Below are 19739 nucleotides of genomic sequence, written 5' to 3'. Positions count from 1 at the left end.
GTGTAGCATGAACACTGCAGCATTGTTAGCCAGGGTAAGAATATAATCCACTAGTTTTAGTTCGTGATTTGGAAAATAGTCATAAAGGGATTTACGACTGTACTTTCATCTATTTTTGCTATTTTAAAAAGGGACCAATGCTGGACATTGGTGGCTTACATTTGTAATCCTAGCTACTCAGAAGGCTAGCATCTAAGGATTGCAGTTTGAATCTAGCTGTGACAGAAAAGTCCATGAGACTTTTATCTCCAATAAGCCATTGAGAACACTCAGAAAAAGCTGGAAGTGGCCCTCTGGCCCAAGTGGTAGATTGTTAGCCTTAAGCATAAAGGCCCTGAGTTCAAGCCCTAGGACTGACTAAAAGAATAAACAAATAGGGACCAAGTTGAGGCTACATTAATTGCATAGACTGGATATTAACATTGTAAAGATTTAACAGTGGCAAGATTGCGAAGGTTTTTATTAAAGTTGAAATTAAGTTTAATGTAATTGAAATTTTGCTGCTTGGTTATGTTGAATACTTTCAAAATTGATCATTGATAAATATATTTATTCATTTTTTGCCAGTCCTGGGCTTGAGCTCAGGTCCAAAGCACTGTCCTTGGAATTTCTCAAGGCTAGAGCTCTATCACTTGAGCCTCAGCACCACTTCCAGATTTTTTCTATGTATGTGGTACCAAGGAATTGAACCTGGGTCTTCGTACATGCTAGGCAGTACTCTACCACTAGGCCAAACTCTCGGCCCAATATTATATTTATTTTGTTGGTCATGGAGCTTGAAATTAGGGCCCACGTGCTGTCCCCTGGGCTTTTGTGCTCAACAGTAGCACTCTACCACTTTGAGCCACAGCACCACTATGGTTTTCTGTTGGTTAATTGGAGGTAAAAAGTTTCATGGTCTTTTGAAATCTGATCCTCAGATCTCAGTGGTCTGAGTAGCTAGGATTATAGGTGTGGCACCTGGCTTCTGATTACTGATTTAGAAAATGTTAATTAGCACTTTTTATTCCTGAATATAACTACTGCCCAGTAGTTATGATAAGCAAATTTATAATATTTGAGTTGCTTCTAAGAGTAAAAATCTTCATTGTTAAATAATGCATTTTTTTTTTCCTGGTATGACTTAAATGGATAGTTTTCTGCCTATAAATTACTAAGTGACTTGCATATTTAAGTGTGGGAATGTTTTCATAACCAAAGCTTCTGTATCTATTTCATAATTACATTTTGTAGTCAGCCAGCCTCACAAGTTCATATGTATAATTCTAGATACTCAGGAAGCTGAGATCTGAGGATTAAAATTTGAAGCTGGCCCAGGCAGACAAATCTGGGAGACATTAACTAGCAGAAAGTTGGAAGTGGTAGAATACAGTGGTAAATGAAGAAGCCCAGAGTTTGAGGCCCTGTGTTTAACCCTCAATACTGATACCCACTCCCCCAAAATGAAAACATATGGCTTTGTCTTAATTTTTTTTTTTTTTTTTTTTTTTTTTTTTTTTTTTTTGCCAGTCCTGGGCTTAAGCTCAGGGCCTAAGCACTGTCCTTGGATTTTTCTCAAGGCTAGAGCTCTACCACTTGAGCCTCAGCACTACTCCTGGCTTTTTCTAAGCATGTGGTACCGAGGAATTGAACCTGGATCTTCGTGCATGCTACGCAAGCTCTCTACCACTAGGCCAAACTCCTGGCTGGTTTTGTCTTAATTTGATTGGGTTGCTATAATAAAATATAGATACTGTGTAGTTGAAACAAAAGCCATATTTTTCAGTGTTCTGGATGGTAGCAAGATCAATGTGCCAAACACTTCTCTTCCTAACAAGGAAGCATCAGGAAGATTGAGAGGCATGCTTTATGCTCTTAAAATGTTATTAATTTAGTTGGGTGACAGTGGCTTATGCCTATAGTAACCATCTACTTAGGCTGAGATCTGAGAATCATGATTCAAAACCAGCCCGGGGGAGGAGGGGAAGAAGAAGAAGAAGAAAAAAAACCATCCTGGGCAGGTAAGACCTTGAGACTATTAACAAGTAAATCATCAAAAACCTGGGAGTAGAGCTATACTCAAGTGGTAAAGTGCTAGCCTTGAGCAAAAAAGGGTCAGGGCCAGCAGCCTGAGTTCCAGCCCCAGGACTGGCACAAATAAACAACAAAAACCCAGCATTAATCTCACAAACACCCCCCAAACCCATGTCTTCATCTAAATTCACATAAGCTTTAGCAAGAAGGAGGATAGAAGATAATACAATACATGTCACTTGGGATAGTTGTTAAATTATAAAAGTAACAAAATGTCTCATGCCTTTCAATAGTATTATTATATATATATATATATATATATATATATTTGTTGTTGTTGTTGTTGGTTATGGGGCTTGAACTCTGGGCCCGGGTGCTGAGCTCTTCAGCTCAAGGCTACTGCCCTACCCTTGTGCCTGGGCACTTCCTGGAGCTCTGCAGCTCAGGGCTACCACCCCCTGGAGCCACAGCCCCACTCCCTTTTTCTAGTGATTAATTGGAGATAAGAGTCTCAGGACTTTAGTGCCCTGCTGGCTTTGATCTCAGCCTCCTGAGTAGCTAGGATTACAGGCTTGAGCCACCGTGCCTGGCCCTTTCAATATTTTGACTATCTGTGGTTGGATACATTTTCCTAGAAATCTTAAGTTTAATTAAGGTGCCTTCTGAGCTTATATGAATAATATTTTTGTCTTGGAATATTTGGAAAAATAATATAGAGATAAATAAGATTATATATTTAAAGCATAATACAAAATTGACTAAAAATGATCAGCATCATAGGTAATTAGTTGGGCAAAAATCTTTTTCTGAATAATGTCTCAAAAATGGATTTTTTTTACAAGTTTGAAGAGACATTTGTTTTAATCTGTTTTATAATAACGGCAACTACACTTTAATCTTCCTGGTTATAGTACTTTTTTGGGGGAGTGGGTCAATGTGGGTTTTTTTTATGTTTAAGAAAATACAGAATGCTTGGTGAATTTCCATCTTATCCTTGAACCAGGGCCATGTTCATCTCTGTATCATTCTAGCTTTAATGGTATGGAGTTTGAATCTAGGGCCTGTGCTACTACCAAATTATGTCCATAGGACTTCCATTACTGCTGAAGTGAATAGTTACCTTTTTTTTTAATGACAGTTTTTACTAGTTTAAAGAGTATTGACAATTGGAAATATTTGGAATCAGACTGAATTCATTTACACACACAAACATGAAGGCTTAATGATAGCGGCAACAGGGTGAAGAACAAAAGAAATTTTTTTTTAAATTTTAGTTGCACATACTGTCGGGTATTGGCATCATAATGTATATAGCCTAGAACAGTAAGTAGGTATTATTTCTCTTTATACGTAGGACTAGGTAACTGTTGGCGGGAGCAGAATGGGTTCCCCCCTCTCCTGTCTGTGTTCTTTGGCTGATAAATTGACATGACTGGTGAATGTCTATAATGAACAGCTATGTGGGAGGCTCAGGTTGGGAATATCTCTTTATTGTTTATCTTTATTCAAATGTTTATTGAGCACTTACCTGTGTTAAGTAAAAAGTTCATAATCTGTTATGAAGTGCTTTAAAATTAAAACTTTTTCTTTATATAATGAGCAAGCTGTCTGGTTTTTGGTGGCATTGGTGCTCAGGGACTCATGCTGCTAGGTAGGCTCTCTTAACACTTGGGCTGTACTTACAGTCTTATTTTTTCAGATAACATCTGTTTTGTTTTGTTTTTTTTTTCTTTTTTTGGTGAGTCATGGGGCTTGAACTCTGGGCCTGGGCGCTGTCCCTGAGCTTTTCAGCTCAAGGCTACTGCTCTACCCTTGGGCCTGAGTGTTGTCCTTGAGCTCTTCAGCTTAAGGCTACTGCCCAACCCTAGGAGCCACAGTGCAGGGTTTTCTATTGGTTAATTGGAGATAAGAGTCTCATATACTAATTTAGGACCTTAGTGCCCCAGCTGACTTTGAACCTCAGATCTCAGCCTCCTGAGTAGCTAGGATTACAGGCGTGAGCCACTACATAGGCGAGATAACGGTCTTTTTGCCCAGAACTGGCTTATGGCCTGCTATGTAGCTGAGGTTATAGTAATGTCTCCATGCCCAGCTAAACAACTGAAATGAGGTCTCACTAAGTTTGCCTAGGTTGGATTTGAATTCTATTCTTCTATATCATTGCCTGGGAATCTGTCTCAGATTACAGATGTAAACTATCAGACATAACTAGTATTTGTTATTTTTAAAAGTAAACAAAATGACTATATTTCCAAGTACTGGGATACAACTGAAAAAAGATAGTCTATCTGAGCCTTATTTTGCCCAAAGTTTTAAAGGAGTCGTCTAACCAGGCTGTGTCCCGACAAGGGGAAGTTTAAGTGGGTGCATGTAGAAGATGAAAAGCAAAAAGTCTTTTCAATAAGGCATAAATGGGAGTTTTCTCAGGGAAGAAGTGTAACACTGTGATTCAAACAAAAGAAAATAGCTTGTATAAAAGAACACAAGAAATGTTAGGCCCCTTTTATGGTATGTGAAAGAGGTTCTCGGGACCAGAGTATGAAGTGGAAAACATTAGATTTGTGGCAGAAATAAGCAGAAGGTAGTCTTGAAAAGCTTGGTAACCCCTGCTAAAATATTTGAATTTTATCCTGAAAACTACCTCTACAGGCTCTAACCTGTTAGCATTTGGAAGACTATTCAAGTTTCAGTGTAGTGACTAGGTTAGGTGCAGGTTTGGGGGTGAATATGGTGAGATGAAGTAGAAAGCTACTAGAGGAGAGCCTCGTGTATTTCCAGTCAGTGGCTATGAGAGTAAGAGAAGTTAAAGGAGTTGGGGATTTGGGGGAAGATTATTAAGATTTAGTTGTCACTGGGATGTGAAAATTGAGAAGGGGTCATGATGACTTTGATATTCCCTGCCCCTGTCACCTTCTGGGTTTATTTCTCTTTAGATGTTGGCAGTTTTAAGATCCTTTTCTGGATGTCTCCTGCTTTAGGGCTTGAACTCTGAGCCTGGGTGAGATCCTTGAGTTTTTTTGCTCTAGGCTAGTACCCTACCATTTTGAGCCACAGCTCCACTTAGGTTTTCTGGTGGTTAACTGGAGATAAGAGTCTCATGAACTTTCTTGCCCAAGGCTGGCTTTGAACTTCAGTCCTGGGATCTCAGCCTCCTAAGTAGCTAGTATTACAGACACTGGGCTATGTGTTATTCTTTTTTTGGGGGGGGGTGGGTCATGGGGCTTGAACTCGGCCTACGCACTGTCCCTGAGCTCTTCAGCTCAAGGCTACTGCCCTACTCCTAGGCCTGGGCATTGTCCCTGAGCTCTTCGGCTCAAGGCTTCCAGCCTACCCTTGAGCGAAGCCCCATTTCCATTTTCTAGAGGTTAATTGGAGATAAGAGTCTCTTGTTCTTTAGTGCTGGAGCTGGCTCTGAACCTTGATCCTCAGATCTCAGCCTCCTGAGTAGCTAGGATTACAGGTGTGAGCCTGTAACACTGAATGTTAATCTATCCAGGTTCTTGTGGTAGACATGCATGTATGACTTAAAAATTACACTCTCAATATTGTTGTACCTATATAATGCCTGTTTCATTTTGAATAGGTAGAATCCCTGTACATATTTGTATCTTTTTTTTTGGCCATTCCTGGGGCTTGAACTCAGGTCCTGAGCACTATTCTTAGGCTTTCCTCAAGGTTAGCACTCTACTACTTGAACCACAGCTTTTTCTACGTATGTGGTACTGAGGAATTGAACCCAGGTCTTTATGCATGCTAGGCAAGCACTCTACCACTAGGCCAAACTCCTGGCCCCATATTTGTCATTTTTATCTTTTCAGTTTGAGGTAAGGGAGTCTCAATAGTCATGTGCTTTATTATCTAATCTGAGGCTTCTTTTTTGGTAGTACTGGGATTTTTCAAACTCAAGGCTCTGGGCTTACTAGAATCTAACTCTTGAGCTACACCCAGTCCTTGAGTTAGCTTGTTTTATATTGGATCTGGCTCATCTTTTCTCTACCTAAGAACTGTAATCCTCCTATGCTACTCTCCCTGTACCCCTACTCAAGGAGCTAGATGGCCTTCATCTCAGTAGTGGAAACTGAACTCAGGGCTTAGTGCTTGCCCTTTTTTTTTTTGAGATGGATTCTCATGATCTTTTCTGTCTGTACTGATTTTGAACCTTGAGTCTCCAGATCTCAGCCTTTTCAGGAGCCAGGATTATAGGCATTAGATATGAGATCCTGGTACCTGGCTTAAATATTTCTTTAGTGAGTGTATTTAGCTCATGTATATTTACTAAGGCATCATACTTATTCTCCCTTATGTAACTAATGGATTGAGACAGATTAAGGTTTAACAACAGAGTGTAAAGCAGTACAGCATAAAAATGTAAATGCCCAAGCTTGTTTATTCTCCCCAGTTTTTAATTGGTCATACAGCATTGTCAAGAGTATAACATTTATACTATATTCTGCAAAATAATCATCTTTTATAGTCTGAAATCAATGCTCATCTTCTTGCCATAGTTTTTCTTTTCGTTTTTTTCATTTTTGCCAGTCGTGGGCTTGAGCTCAGAGCCTGAGCACTGTCCTTGGACTTTCTCAAGGCCAGAGCTCTACCACTTGAGCCACTTCCGGCCTTTTTTCTCCTTTTCTTTTTTTTCTATGTATGTAGTACCGAGGAATTGAACCCAGGTCTTCATGCATGCTAGGCAAGCACTCTACCACTAGGCCCCCTTTTATCTTTTACGTGACTGAACATTGCCATCTATTTTCTTTAGAGCAGTAGATATAAATATCTTCCCATTTCTTCATATTTAATAACAATCAACTGTTGCCTAAATTCTGAACTCTAGTTAGACAGGAAATAAATTCCTTTTTGTGTGTGTGTGCTGGTACTAAGAGCTTGAACTTCTTAGGGTCTAGGATCTGTCCCTTAGCTTTTCTGCTCAAGGCTGGGGCTCTGCCAGTTGAGCCACAGCTCCTCTTGTGGCTTTTGTTGATTAATTGGAGATAAGAGTCTCATGGACATTCCTGCCTGTCTCTCTTTGAACTATGATTCTTGGAGCTCAGCCTTGTGAGTAGCCAGGATTCTGGGCATGAGTCCCCAGTTCCCAGCAGGGTATAAATTCTTGAGGTCTACTTTTTCCTTGAGGGCATTTTAGTTATCTCTTAACTGTTTTTGTTTTTATTTTTCCTTTAAAAGGACTGATTGTCTCCCTCACTCTCAGTTTTAAGTAGCAGTATTTTGGGCCTAATTTTCAGTTTAAAAAGAAAAACCTTGAAATACAGTAATTATACTAATATTTATCTTTTTTTAATTGTATCTGCTTTTCTTAGGAATGTATGCCTTCTCAGAGTATATGATGTCTTAAGTTCTGTCTCAAGTTGATTTCTTAAGTCCTTATCAGTGATGGCAAGCAAAGTCTGTAAGAGCTTCCAGTTTCTCAGAGAACTGTTTGGTTTGTCCTGATGTGTACCCCATCTCTGAGGGTGCTGAGGTCTGGTAGATGTGAGATGTTAGGCTGTGGGCCCTCTCTCACTGGTAATCTTCAGCATTTCTCTACCTTTACTCATTGGCAACCCTTCTCATTTAGTATGGTTGGTGTTGGCTTCTAGTTTGCTGAAGTTGTGTATTTTCTAATTGTCTTTCCTAGTTGTGGAGAACTTTTTTTTTTTTTTTTTTTTTTTTTAGAGGAAAGAGGGACCATTCCATCTTTCTCTCTACATTTTAAACAAGAAATGCTAAGAGCTGCAGGTTTACTTTTGCTATGATAGAATCACTTTATATGAGGAATAAAATTTGCTGATGTGGTGTTCTGAAAGCTAAAACTAGATAAAGAGTCTTTTAGATCATTTTTAAATAAGTGGCACGTAAGATCACATCCAGGACCTTCTACATGGTAGGAAGGAGTGTTACCTCTGAACTACAGCCCCAGCTTTAGGTCTTACCTTTTTAGAAAAATCACATTTTAATGTTGAAATATATATGGCTCCTTAGAAAGTCCTAACATGACACTAAAGACTATTTGCCTCTAGTTAGGCATTACTTATTGAGTGTTCATTAGTCACTGGTTTTAAATATTGATTCCTTTTTTCAAGTGAACTTTCTTATACTCTAGAATCTGCCACTAAAATATTTTTACTTTAAGGCCTTTGATGTAATAAAGTGCTTGGATTAATTTGGTATTCTGAGTGGTATTTGGCTTTGAGGGGAAAAGTCAATTTTGTTTTTTACTTAATGACCTTATTAAAAATTTACCCGAGGGCTGGGATTGTGGCATAGTGGTAGAGTGCTTGCCTAGCATACATGAAGCCCTGGGTTCTATTCCTTAGTACCACATACACGGAAAAAGCTGGAAATGGTGCTGTGGCTCAAGTGGTAGAGCATTAGCCTTGAGGAAAGCCCAAGGGCAGGGCTCACAGGACCTGTGTTCAAGCCCAAGGATTGCCCCCCCCCCCCAAAAAAAGTAAGTTTATCTGAGCTGGGCACTGGTGGCTCATGCCTGCAATGTTAGCTTCCCAGGAGGCTGAGATCTGAGGATCACAGTTCAGAGCCAGCCCAGGCATGAAAGTCCAATTAACCTCCAGAAAACCAGAAGTGACTCTGGCTCAAGTGGTAGAGCACTCCCATTGAACGGAAGAGCTCAGGGACAGACTTGAAGCCCCATGACTGACCAGAAAAAAAGAAAAGCGTACCTGAAAAATCTTTACCAAATTCTTCCTTGGTCCTCTCTTCCTTCCTTTTCTTTCCTTCCCTTCTCTCTCTTATTTCTTTATGTATTTATTGCCAGTACTAGCTCCTGAATTCAGGCTTTTGTCTGATGGTCTACCTCTTGACCCCTGCCTCTAACCTGGCTTTTTGCTGGTTAATTGAAAGTGAAATTCTTATGGACTTAACTGTCCTTGTTGTCTTCAAAATCACAATCCTCTGGACTTTTCTTTTTAGCTAAGATTATAGAGCTACTAGTGCCTGGTTTCTCTTTTTATTTTCTGATTTGAAAAAAGTCCTTGTATTCATTTTACTCAGTTCTATTTTACCTATTCCTAGCCTGTTAGCAAGAACAAAGTCACAGGTGAGGAAAGGTACATATTTTTCTCCACAGCGTTTCTCTGTCGTTGTCGTCCTCCTTGTCGTCGTCGTCCTCCTCCTCCTCCTGCTCCTCCTCCTCCTCGTCTTCGTCCTCCTCCTCCTGCTCCTCCTCCTCCTCCTCCTCCTCCTCCTCCTCCTCCTCCTCCTCCTCCTCCTCCTCTTCTTCCTCTTCTTCTTCTTCTTCTTCTTCTTCTTCTTCTTCTTCTTCTTCTTCTTCTTCTTCTTCTTCTTCTTCTTCTTTTCTTCTTCTTCTTGCCTGTCCTGGGGCTTGAACTCAGGGCCTGAGCCTTCGCTCTTCTATAAGGCTCTACCACTTGAGCCACAGCACTCATTTCTGGCTTTTTCTACGTATGTGTTACTGAGGAATTGGACCCAGGTCTTCGTGCATGCTAGACAAGCACTCTACCATTAGGCTAAACTCCCGGCTACTCTATAGCATTTCTTGACAAACTGTATTGCTTTCTTAAACCCAAATGCAAAAGGACACATAACAGCCTCACTAATGATGTTTGTTAATGCTTGGAACATTTTGCAGCAGCTTTGAGATTTTATGGTTGTTTATTAAGAGATACCTATTTTTTCTCATATTTCATCTTTGAATTTTCTTTTGTTAGTATAATGGTGATATACAGATGGGTTACAGTTACGTAAGTCATTTAGGTAAAGAGTACATTTCTTTTTGGACAATGACACTCCTTTGCCCACCCTCTCCAAGTTTTTCCCTCTCATCCCTTCCCCCCCCAAGTTGTGTAGTTTGTTTTCAACATAGTCTAGGGCGTACCCATTGCTGCATTTTTTTCACCCTTTCTCCTTCATTTTTGTGTCTCTCCTTACATTCCCAAAGACATACAACTGAGCAAACAATAAAATAAGAAAACAAAGACAGCAGAAAGAGAAAAAGAAACCCTCTCCATTTCCTGCAGTTCATTTCAACAAATACTATTTTGTATGATCAGATGCACATTGTGCCTTTCTGTTCCTCTTCTAAAAGTAGCCTTCTTTGGTAGCTTTCACTTTTAAGTCTTCACTCTTCTAGCTGATGTGGTCTCAAAATTTTACTAATTTTGTAAAATTCCATCAATATAGTTGACCTATGTTTTCTACTAAATAATTGCAATATGAGTGCTTAAAACACAATAGAGACTAATAGGTCCTCCTCAGAAAGGGTCTTTTTTTTTCTTGACCCAAATGAGTTTGGAAAGTCTTGCACATAATTATAGATTCTGTAAAGATAATAAATATCACAAATTAAAAAGTCAGTATAGGGCTGAGAGTTTGGCCTAGTGGTACAGTGCTTACCTAGCATGCATGAAGACCTGGGTTCGATTCCTCAGTACCACATACATAGAAAAAAGCCGGAAGTGGTGCTGAGGCTCAAGTGGTAGAGCTCTAGCTTTGAGAAAGTCCAAGTACAATGCTCAGGCCCTGAGCTCAAGCCCAGGACTGGCAAAAAAAAAAGTATAATTCTTTGAAATATACCTTATTCTGAGTCTATTTTGACTCAGAATAGTTATAGTACTCTTATGCATTTTGGGAAATAATGAGAATGTTTTTGGATTTGAAATATTGGTAGAATATTCCAAAATATATGTTTGACTGACTGTTAGGATTACCTACACACATAAGAAACATAATTAGCTTCTTCTTTTTTGGGGTGGGTCATGGGTGCTTGAACTTGCCCTGGGCACTGTCCCAGAGCTCAAGGTTACCTCCCTACCCTCTGGGCATTGTCCCTGAACTCTTCAGCTCAATGATACACCCTACCCTTGAGCAAAGTCCCACTTCCCATTTTCTAGAGGTTAATTGGAGTTAAGAGTCTCAGGTCCATTTGTTCCCACGCTGGCTTTGATCCTTGATCCTCAGATCTCAGCCTCCTGAGTAGCTAGGATTACAGGAATGAGCCACCATGCCCAGCTATAACTAGCTTCTTAATATGGGTAAATAAGTAGTCTCATTAAGTAAATATACTCAAAACATTTAATCGTGATAGTCTTTTTTTTTTTCTCCCAAGGGATATTAGGCCTAGGAATGTAAAACTAGAAGTAATTCTTTATTTTTATTATTTGAGTAGTTGTATAAAGGAGTCACAATTTAGTTTATAAGTACCGTGTATCTTGATTCATGTGCCATCTTCCTTATTTTTCCCATCCCTCCTAATCGTTATTTTCCCCTATCCCTTATCTTCCCCTTTCTCTCTTCGTACCACCCTTCCCAAACCTCCCCTTCATACCTTTCAAGTGCCAGTTTACTGGCATTCATTTTGTTGTACTGAGTGTTTTTCTAAGGAATTACACTGTTTGAATTCTTCCCAGTAAATACTTGACTTCAGTTAATTCATTTGTGTATACTTGAATACAACCCTGTACGTGTTTACTTATGCATTTATAAATTCTGTTTCCACATATGAAGAAAACATGTCTTTGTCTCTCTGGGCCAGATTTAATTTACTTAACATTATTTTAGATTGGAAGTAATTCTTCATTGTCTACTACGTATACTAAACATGTAAAGTTGGTTACTTTTAGAACTACATTGTAGTAAGATTTAGCAGCAGGAGTTTTAGAATTCAGAGGTATATATATATATATGAAGTTAGTTGAGGCCTAGAATTGTAGCTTTTGCCCAACTAAATCACTGTTTATCAAGGGAATTAGAAGTGGAATGTCTAATAGTTCAGGTCTTTAGGTCTCCTTTCCCATGTATTGTTTTTAAGTATATTTCTTTTGAGATGTAGTTAGCAAGATCATACAGCAATAGAGTTGAGAAAAGAGCTTGTATCACGTTAGTGTTAGATTCGTAGATAAGAAAACAAGGAATTCTCTGGACATTCAATTCCTGGCTTACCTCAGTTATCTCCAAAAATAAGCTTGCAACCTATTTTAGCATTATTGCCAAGGAATATTCAGTGCTAGGTTTTAAGAACTGGTGCATATACCAGGGATAAATTGGGATTCTTTTCAGAATTGAGTTTAATCACTTCCTAGTGATCAGTTATGGAACTATTTTACTATTATTGGAAACTAGGTTTAAATGATTATAGACTTAATATATAAGGTGTTGAATTTAAACTTATAAATACCTTTTTATATTTTTTAGCATGCTTTTCAGAAAGATATGATTCATTAGAAACTAACTGGATTCCAAGTTATGTGAATTGTGTATCTAGGTATATTACTAGAAGAAATTCCTTTTTTCAATGCCAGAATAATCAGTGTGTGATTTCTAGAATCAGGACTGAGATGAATACAGAAAAAAAATTTTTTTAAGATAGTGATTCAGGCTGGGCACCTGTGGCTTATTCCTGTAATCCTAACTGCTCAGGAGGCTGAGATCTGAGGTTTTCACTTCAAAGCCAGCCAAGCAGTAATGTCCATGAGATGCATATCTCTAGTTCCTCCAAAGCCAAAAGTGGAGCTGTGACTCAAAGTGGTAGAGTATTAGCCTTGAGCAAAAGAGTTCAGGGGCAGTACCTAGGCCCCTGAGTTCCTGCCGCAGGAGAAGGAAGGAGAAGAGGGAAGGAGTGGGGGAGTGATGTAGTTTTTCTATATTTTGTTGATTGTTCTTCTTTGGGGGGGGAATCTTTATTAAAAGTTTTTGTATCAGCATTTTCCTTAGTTTATGTGTCTAATCACAATTTACATTTGCTTGACTTATTTGCATTCTGAAATGGGGAACATGTCATTGTGGTAAAGAGTTAGAGGGCCAGGCATGATGGTACATGCTTGTAAATCATGACTACTTGGGAGGCTTAGGGAAGGTCTCTGAGCAGGCTAAGGCCAGTCCCAGCCAAAATGTTTGAGATACTATCTAAAAGGGCTGGGGCTCAAATAGAAGAGCCCTTGCTTAGCAAGTATAAGGCCATAAATTCAAACCCTAGTACTGTCCATAAAAAGTCCTCTATTGGCCTAGGAGTTTGGCTTAGTGGTGGAGAGCTTGCCTAACATGCATGAAGACCTGGGTCCAATTTCTTGACACCATATACATAGAAAAAACTGGAAGTGGTGCTGTGGCTCAAGTGACAGAGCTCTAGTCTTGAGAAAGCCCAAGGACAGTGCCCAGGCCCTGAGTTCCAAGTTCCAGGACTGGCAAAAGAAAATGGCCTCTATAAGTCTTACCATTTTGTCAGTTTTCTTAGATAAGTCACTAAATTTCTCTCAGGTTGAGTCACCTTATCTGTAAGTGAGGATTAATATGCCTTAGACTTAATGGATACTTGCTAAAATCACTTAGTATGCTTGGCACATAGTAGTGCCAACCAATACTTTTTCCTGCTTCAAGTACCAGTGTTGGATTTTCTCAGTCTTGGTTAACTCGTTTGTTAAATGGGACTACTTCTATTTGGGGTGCTTGCTTCTCCTAAGTTGTTTTGAAAGTCAAATGTAGAACAATCAAATGTAGAACCTTGGAGTGTAGAATAATCAAATGTGAAGCTTTCTCCATAGCTTACCAATGAAGCTATGGAGAAACTAAGACCTTCCATGATAAACAAAGACTAAAGAAATCTGTGAAAGCTAAACCAGCACTACAAAGGATACCAAAGGGAAGGATACTATCTAAAGAAGATGATCTGTGTCAAAGGAAATCAAATGTAATTATGTGAAAGTAGTTTGAAGCTTCTGTCTGAACAGAGGTAGCAACATTTAGTTGTTAGGATTGGGCTCGTTAAAAGCAGAAGGAATGGTTTACTTTTAGGGGATGAGTTCAACTGAGGGCTGGAAAATAGATCTATCTTCATTTAGTACTGATAGACTAAGTCACATAGAGACCTGTAATTTCCAGAACAGCCAGGTCCAGGATACAGGTTTCATTATTTGATGCTTACCTCTTAGAAATACATCATTCCTTGTAATTGAAGGTTATCAAGATAGTTACTTCAAGGTAGTGTTCTCCTTGCACTTAATAAGACCCCTCCTTGACAGTGACATAGCCATTCAGAACTTGGTCTCTAAATTTCTTTACCATATTCCCAGCCATTTCTTCTCTTTATCTCTGATCATCTCTAATTTTTTCAGGCAGAGATTAAACACTTAAGTTAAGCTTGGTGTATATTTTATTTCTTGTATGTTCTTGCACAAATGTGAAGCTCTTGCATAAATTTATATAAATTTAAATAAAACAAATGAATTATATTATGAAGAAGGTACATTTAGGCCTAAAGATCAGCACATTACTATATAACACCAGAGTATAATGAAAAATGTCCCTTCAAAATTGTGTAAGTGCTCATAGTATGTTGCATGTGGTTTTTGTATGTGTATAAATACAGTATCTTGATAATATATTATAAATATATTATAAAAAGATTATATTTGTAAATATTCACATTGATTAGATATTACAACAGATTTATGAACATTTCAGTTTACTGATCTGACTCTTTTGGTTATGATTTTATGGGTTCCTCTTTTGGTTATTCAATGGCTTTCTGTTGCCTTTAGATATTTCCTTCAACAATTTAGGAAACCATCATCTCACACAACCTGCTCACAGTTCCCATATTCTTTCTATAGATTGACCACATATGTGAATGGAAAGGTTAAATGGTAGTATTTCAATCCTTCCATTCTCTTTCACTTGTTTTGTCAAGTTTACAGTGGAAGTACATGTGAGTTAGATGCCCTGAATCTTTTTGTTCCATAGCCTGCATTTTTGTTTATATACCAGAGAAAAAGTTACATATCAGAGAAAAAAGACCTCTCATAATTTTCTTGCTCCTGTTTTTATTCCATCATCTCTTCTTAGTATTTAGGATAGTTACAGAACTTAAGATACTTAACTCTCAATTACTGCTTTATTATAAAGAATATAACTCAGGAACAAATGGAAGAATTGCATAATGTAAGATTTGGGGACAGTAATATGGATATTTCATATCCCTAGTACAGTCTAAGCACCTTGATGTGTTCCCAAGACCAGAAATTTTCTTAAGCTCTGTAGTTTAGAGATTATTATAAAAGCTTTATTGCAATTACATAAGTATGGTTGGTTAAATCACTGTCCATTAGTGGCCAATATTCAGTCTCTTACTATCTATACCAGATATATTGTTGGGAATAATAGAAAATAGTTTAATAGCTTTTTCACATAATTAAAGATATTCTCAGATACTGCATCAAAACTGGACATAATCTCTTGAAAATTCTAATGTAGTAGGTAAAGCTGTGCCAGTGGATTTTTTTTTTTTTTTTTTGGCCAGTCCTGGGTTGAACTAAGAGGCCTGAGCGCTGTCTTTGGGTTTTCTCAAGGCTAGAGCTCTACCATATGAGCCACAGCACAATTTCCAGCTTTTTCTATGTATGTGGTACTAAGGAATCGAACCTGGGTCTTTGTGCATGCTAGGCAAGCACTCTACCACTAGGCCAAACTCCCAGCCCGCCAGTGGATTTTTTTTTTTAACTAGTTTCATTCGAAATAATGGTAGACAAATAGGAAGTTACAAAAATAACACTTCTAGTCACAATGTTATCTCACCTACTTGTACAATGTCAGTATCAAAACAAGAAACTTGACATTGGTATAACACTGTTAGATTATAAAGTTTTTGTATTTGTGTTTTTTGCATTTTCATGTGTTAATTAGATGTGTATGTAGTTCTGTGTATTTTTGTCCTACATATCACCGGATATAACCACTACCATAATGAAGATACCTAGAATGGTTTCCTTATCACAGAATCTCCCTTTCCCACCACAATTGACTATCCCCTAGCAACTACTACTCTTTCTCCATCTCTATAGTTTTGTCATTTCAAGAATGTATAAGTAGAATGATAAAATATTATCATTTTAGAGGATTTTGTTTTTACTCAGTATCTTGCTCTTGAGATCTAGATGTAGCATGTATTAATCAATTGTTCCTTTTTATTGCTGAGTAATATTTACTTGCATGGATGTACTGGAGTTTGTTTCATTGTTCACTCACTGAAGGACATTTGGGTTGTTTCTAGTTTTTGTCATTGTAAAGAAAATTATGAGCAGTAGTATATATTCCTTGGGTATAAATCCAAGGAGAGAACTTGCTAGGCTCCATGGTAAGTGTGTGTTTTGTAAGTACAGTCACTGCTCTTTCTACAATAGCTGTACCCCTCTATTTGCCTTCTCACCAGTAATGTATGAGAGAGGTGGTCTCTCTACATCATTATCAGAGTATTAGTGTTATTAGTAATTTTTATTTTTTGTTCTTTGTTAGGTTAAAATAATATAACATTTTTTTAAAAACTGGCTTTGTTGATATATGCATATGTTGTGGATAAATATAAGTTCTTCCTCCCCCATGAAGAACATCAGCTTCCTAAGTGACAATTTCCAAATTGCTGCTCTAATTTCTAGATCTCTCTCTTCTAGTCTATAAGCTCTTTTTTTTCTTCTTCTAACTTTTAAGTGTGCAGTCCTTTAGTTTTCTGGCACAACTACCTTCAAAATCACCTCAACTTTAGATTAATTTGGGAATACAATTTAGATTTCCCCTTATGTAGGAAAAAAAAAAGCCAGTGGCATTGGAGATTGATGGTGCTACTACAAATTAACATCCAAACTTAACCAGACTCTGATATTACCTTTCACTAGTCTGTGTCTTTGTTCTTTTTTTATATCTCTCTTCAAAAATTTTTCTCTGGATACATTAACTTGCTTCTGTTTTTTCCAGTCAAATACTATTCTCTATGTAGAACATAGTGATACCCTTCAGAGCGATGAAATAATCATTCTTAATTTCTTCCTGTTCTATCCCCAGGTAAACTTTCCAGTAGCAAGTACAGAGCCAGCCCTGAGTGAAGAATGTAAGGGATAGCCCAGACCCTGAGCTCAACCCCTTATGCCAGCAAAAAACAATAAAAACAGATTTTTCTTACCTTTTAAGTCTTGGTGGATTATTTTTTGGTTTTTCTCCCAGTAAACTGTGTACTTTTGTAAAATTTTGGTCAGACGTGGGGCTTGAACTTTGGGCCTCTGCACTGTCCCTGAGCTCTTCAGCTCAAGGCTAGTGCTCTACCAATCTTCTGGTGTTTAATTAGAGTTAAGAGTCTCGTGGACTTTAGTGCCCTGCTGGGTTTGAACCACGATCCTCAGATCTCAGCCTCCCAAGTAGCTAGTATTACAGGCATGAGCCACCAGCACCCAGCTAAACTCTACATTTTTTTGGTGGGGTCGGTCATGGGGCTTTAACTCTGGGCCTGGTTGCTGTCCCTGAGCACTTCAGCTCAAAGCTGTTACCCTACTCCTGGAGCCACAGCCCCACTTCCCATTTTTTCTAGTGATTACTTGGAGATGAGTCTCATGTTCTTTTAGTGTCCTGGCTGCCTGAGTTGGTAGGATTACAGGTATGAGCCACAGCACCCAGCTAAGCTCTGAGCTTTTAAGAACCCTGTTTTATTGTCTTCTCTTCTACTCCCAAGACTATTGACATCATTGAAGATTGCTTTTTGTCACTGTTTCTCAAAAGTAGTCAGATTAAAATCTTTTCCATGGACTACCTGATGTTTTTCAATATATATGTTTTGTTTTTCTTTTATTGTTGTTGTACCTGCTGTCCAGTCTTTTGTCATTTGAAATCCTTCCTATTATCTGAAGGTATCTGGTAATTAATTGTAGACAAACTAGTTTTGGTGTTGTAGGTAGAAATATATGCTGTAGCTATAAGCCACCTAGTGCAGAATCTTGGTTCTGTCAGTTTTTCAGAATTACAAAGCTAGTTACTTAGTAGTTCTGTACTTCTGCCCAGTGCTCATAGCTCACGCCTGTAACCCTAACTACTTGGAAGGCTGAGATTTGAGTATCACAGTTTGAAGCAGCCCAGGTAGGAAAGGCCATGGGACTAATATCTCTAACAAACTACTCAGAAAAAGCACTGTGGCTAGAGTAGTAGAGCACTAGTCTTGAGCAAAAGAAAACAGCCTTCAGGCCCTGAGTTCAAACCCCAAGATTAGCACAATAATCAATCAATCATTCAATCAATCTGTGTCTTACTGTTTATTTGTGTAAAATAGTGATGATAATTTATTCCTCAGGACTGTAACATTTATTAAATGAGAAGTTCTTACCGTTTGTAAATGTTAGTTGCTATTCTGTTTCTCTTCGTTTGAGCCCTCATGTGGTTTCATAAACTTTCATATAGTTTCTTACTAGTTCTTATTATATCACAAGTACTTTTCAAGTAGAGCCTGATTTATGTAACTTGTGGCTTAGTAACATATGTGGTTTTCAGTGAATTTTGTATAATAAGAGGTGTTCAGTAAATATTTAATATATCAAGTCTTAGAAAACATGACATTTATTATTGTTCTTCAGGGTCTTGTTTAAATGATACAAGTTATAACCTAAGTTAATTTGGTACTCTTTGTATTATGTTTCAGGAATTCTACTGAATCATTGACTGGCCAGCGCCATTTTACCAGTTGAACGGATGAGCTCTCAGAAATGGGCCTAGTGCTTTTAGAACCAACATGTAGAATATGGATGCTTCTCCATGCTGATTATTACTTCTTCATGCCAACACCTTTCTTGATTGTGTAGGATCTTTGTCTCTTCATCTTTGAGTTTAGATTGGGGGCAAATAAAAGGGGTTCATGTAGTTTTTCCTCAAAGCTTGAGTCACCATGAGTAGTAGTTTAGGAAAAGAAAAAGACTCTAAAGAGAATCCCAAAGTACCATCAGCCAAGGAAAGAGAAAAGGAGGCAAAAGCCTCAGGAGGTTTTGGGAAAGAGAGCAAAGAAAAAGAACCTAAAACCAAAGGAAAAGACGCCAAAGATGGAAAGAAGGACTCCAGTGCTACCCCACCAGGAGTGGCTTTTTCAGTTGACAATACCATCAAACGGCCAAATCCAGCACCTGGGATGAGGAAAAAATCCAGCAATGCTGAGGTGATTAAGGAGCTTAACAAGTGCCGTGAGGAGAACTCAATGCGTTTGGACTTATCCAAAAGGTCTATACACATACTGCCATCATCAATCAAAGAGTTGACTCAATTAACAGAACTTTATTTATACAGTAACAAATTGCAGTCCCTCCCAGGAGAGGTAGGCTGTCTAGTAAATCTCATAACACTGGCTCTAAGTGAAAACTCACTCACCAGTTTGCCTGACTCTCTTGATAACTTGAAGAAGCTGCGGATGCTTGATTTACGGCATAATAAACTGAGAGAAATTCCTTCCGTAGTATATCGACTAGATTCTCTCACTACGCTCTACCTTCGCTTTAATCGTATAACTACTGTAGAAAAGGACATTAAAAACCTGTCAAAACTCAGCATGCTCAGCATTCGAGAGAATAAAATCAAACAGTTACCTGCTGAAATAGGTAAGAGTACTTGAATTATTGTTATTATGTGTAGCATTGGTTATGCCAAGTAATTTTGTTAGATGGTTTTCTATATCCAAAGCTTCCTAACAGTTAAAGGACGATTTTTCTTTTCTTTTTTTCTTTTTTTTTTTTTTTTTTTTTGGTTGGTTGTGTGGCTTGAACTCTGGACCTGGGCACTGTCCTTGAGCTTTTCAGCCCAAGGCTAGCACTCTTCCACTTGAACCACAGTGCCACTTCTGGTTTTTTGATGGTTAATCGGAGATGAATCTTATGGACTTTAGTGCCCAGGCTGACTTTGAACCACAATCCTCAGATCTCAGCCTCCTGAGTAGCTAAGATTATAGATGTGAGCTACCACGC

The 19739-nt window shown here is 38.3% G+C and overlaps 1 protein-coding gene across 1 annotated transcript in view; it reads left to right on the top strand.

Annotated features, from left to right (window-relative positions):
- Nucleotides 1-19739, top strand: part of Shoc2 (SHOC2 leucine rich repeat scaffold protein) — a 63866-nt gene that overhangs the window by 7542 nt on the left and 36585 nt on the right. Inside the window, exon 2 of the mRNA XM_090345895.1 lies at nt 18434-19376. Coding sequence (XP_090202021.1) covers nt 18677-19376 — 700 coding nt within the window. The 5' untranslated portion in view covers nt 18434-18676. The remainder of the gene's footprint in view (nt 1-18433; nt 19377-19739) is intronic.

This window comes from Megascapheus bottae, chromosome 15 (assembly GCF_031878675.1).
Source record: "Megascapheus bottae isolate mThoBot1 chromosome 15, mThoBot2.hap1, whole genome shotgun sequence".
In the NCBI taxonomy this organism is placed as follows: domain Eukaryota; kingdom Metazoa; phylum Chordata; class Mammalia; order Rodentia; family Geomyidae; genus Megascapheus; species Megascapheus bottae.
This window is presented reverse-complemented; position numbering and strand designations above follow the sequence as displayed.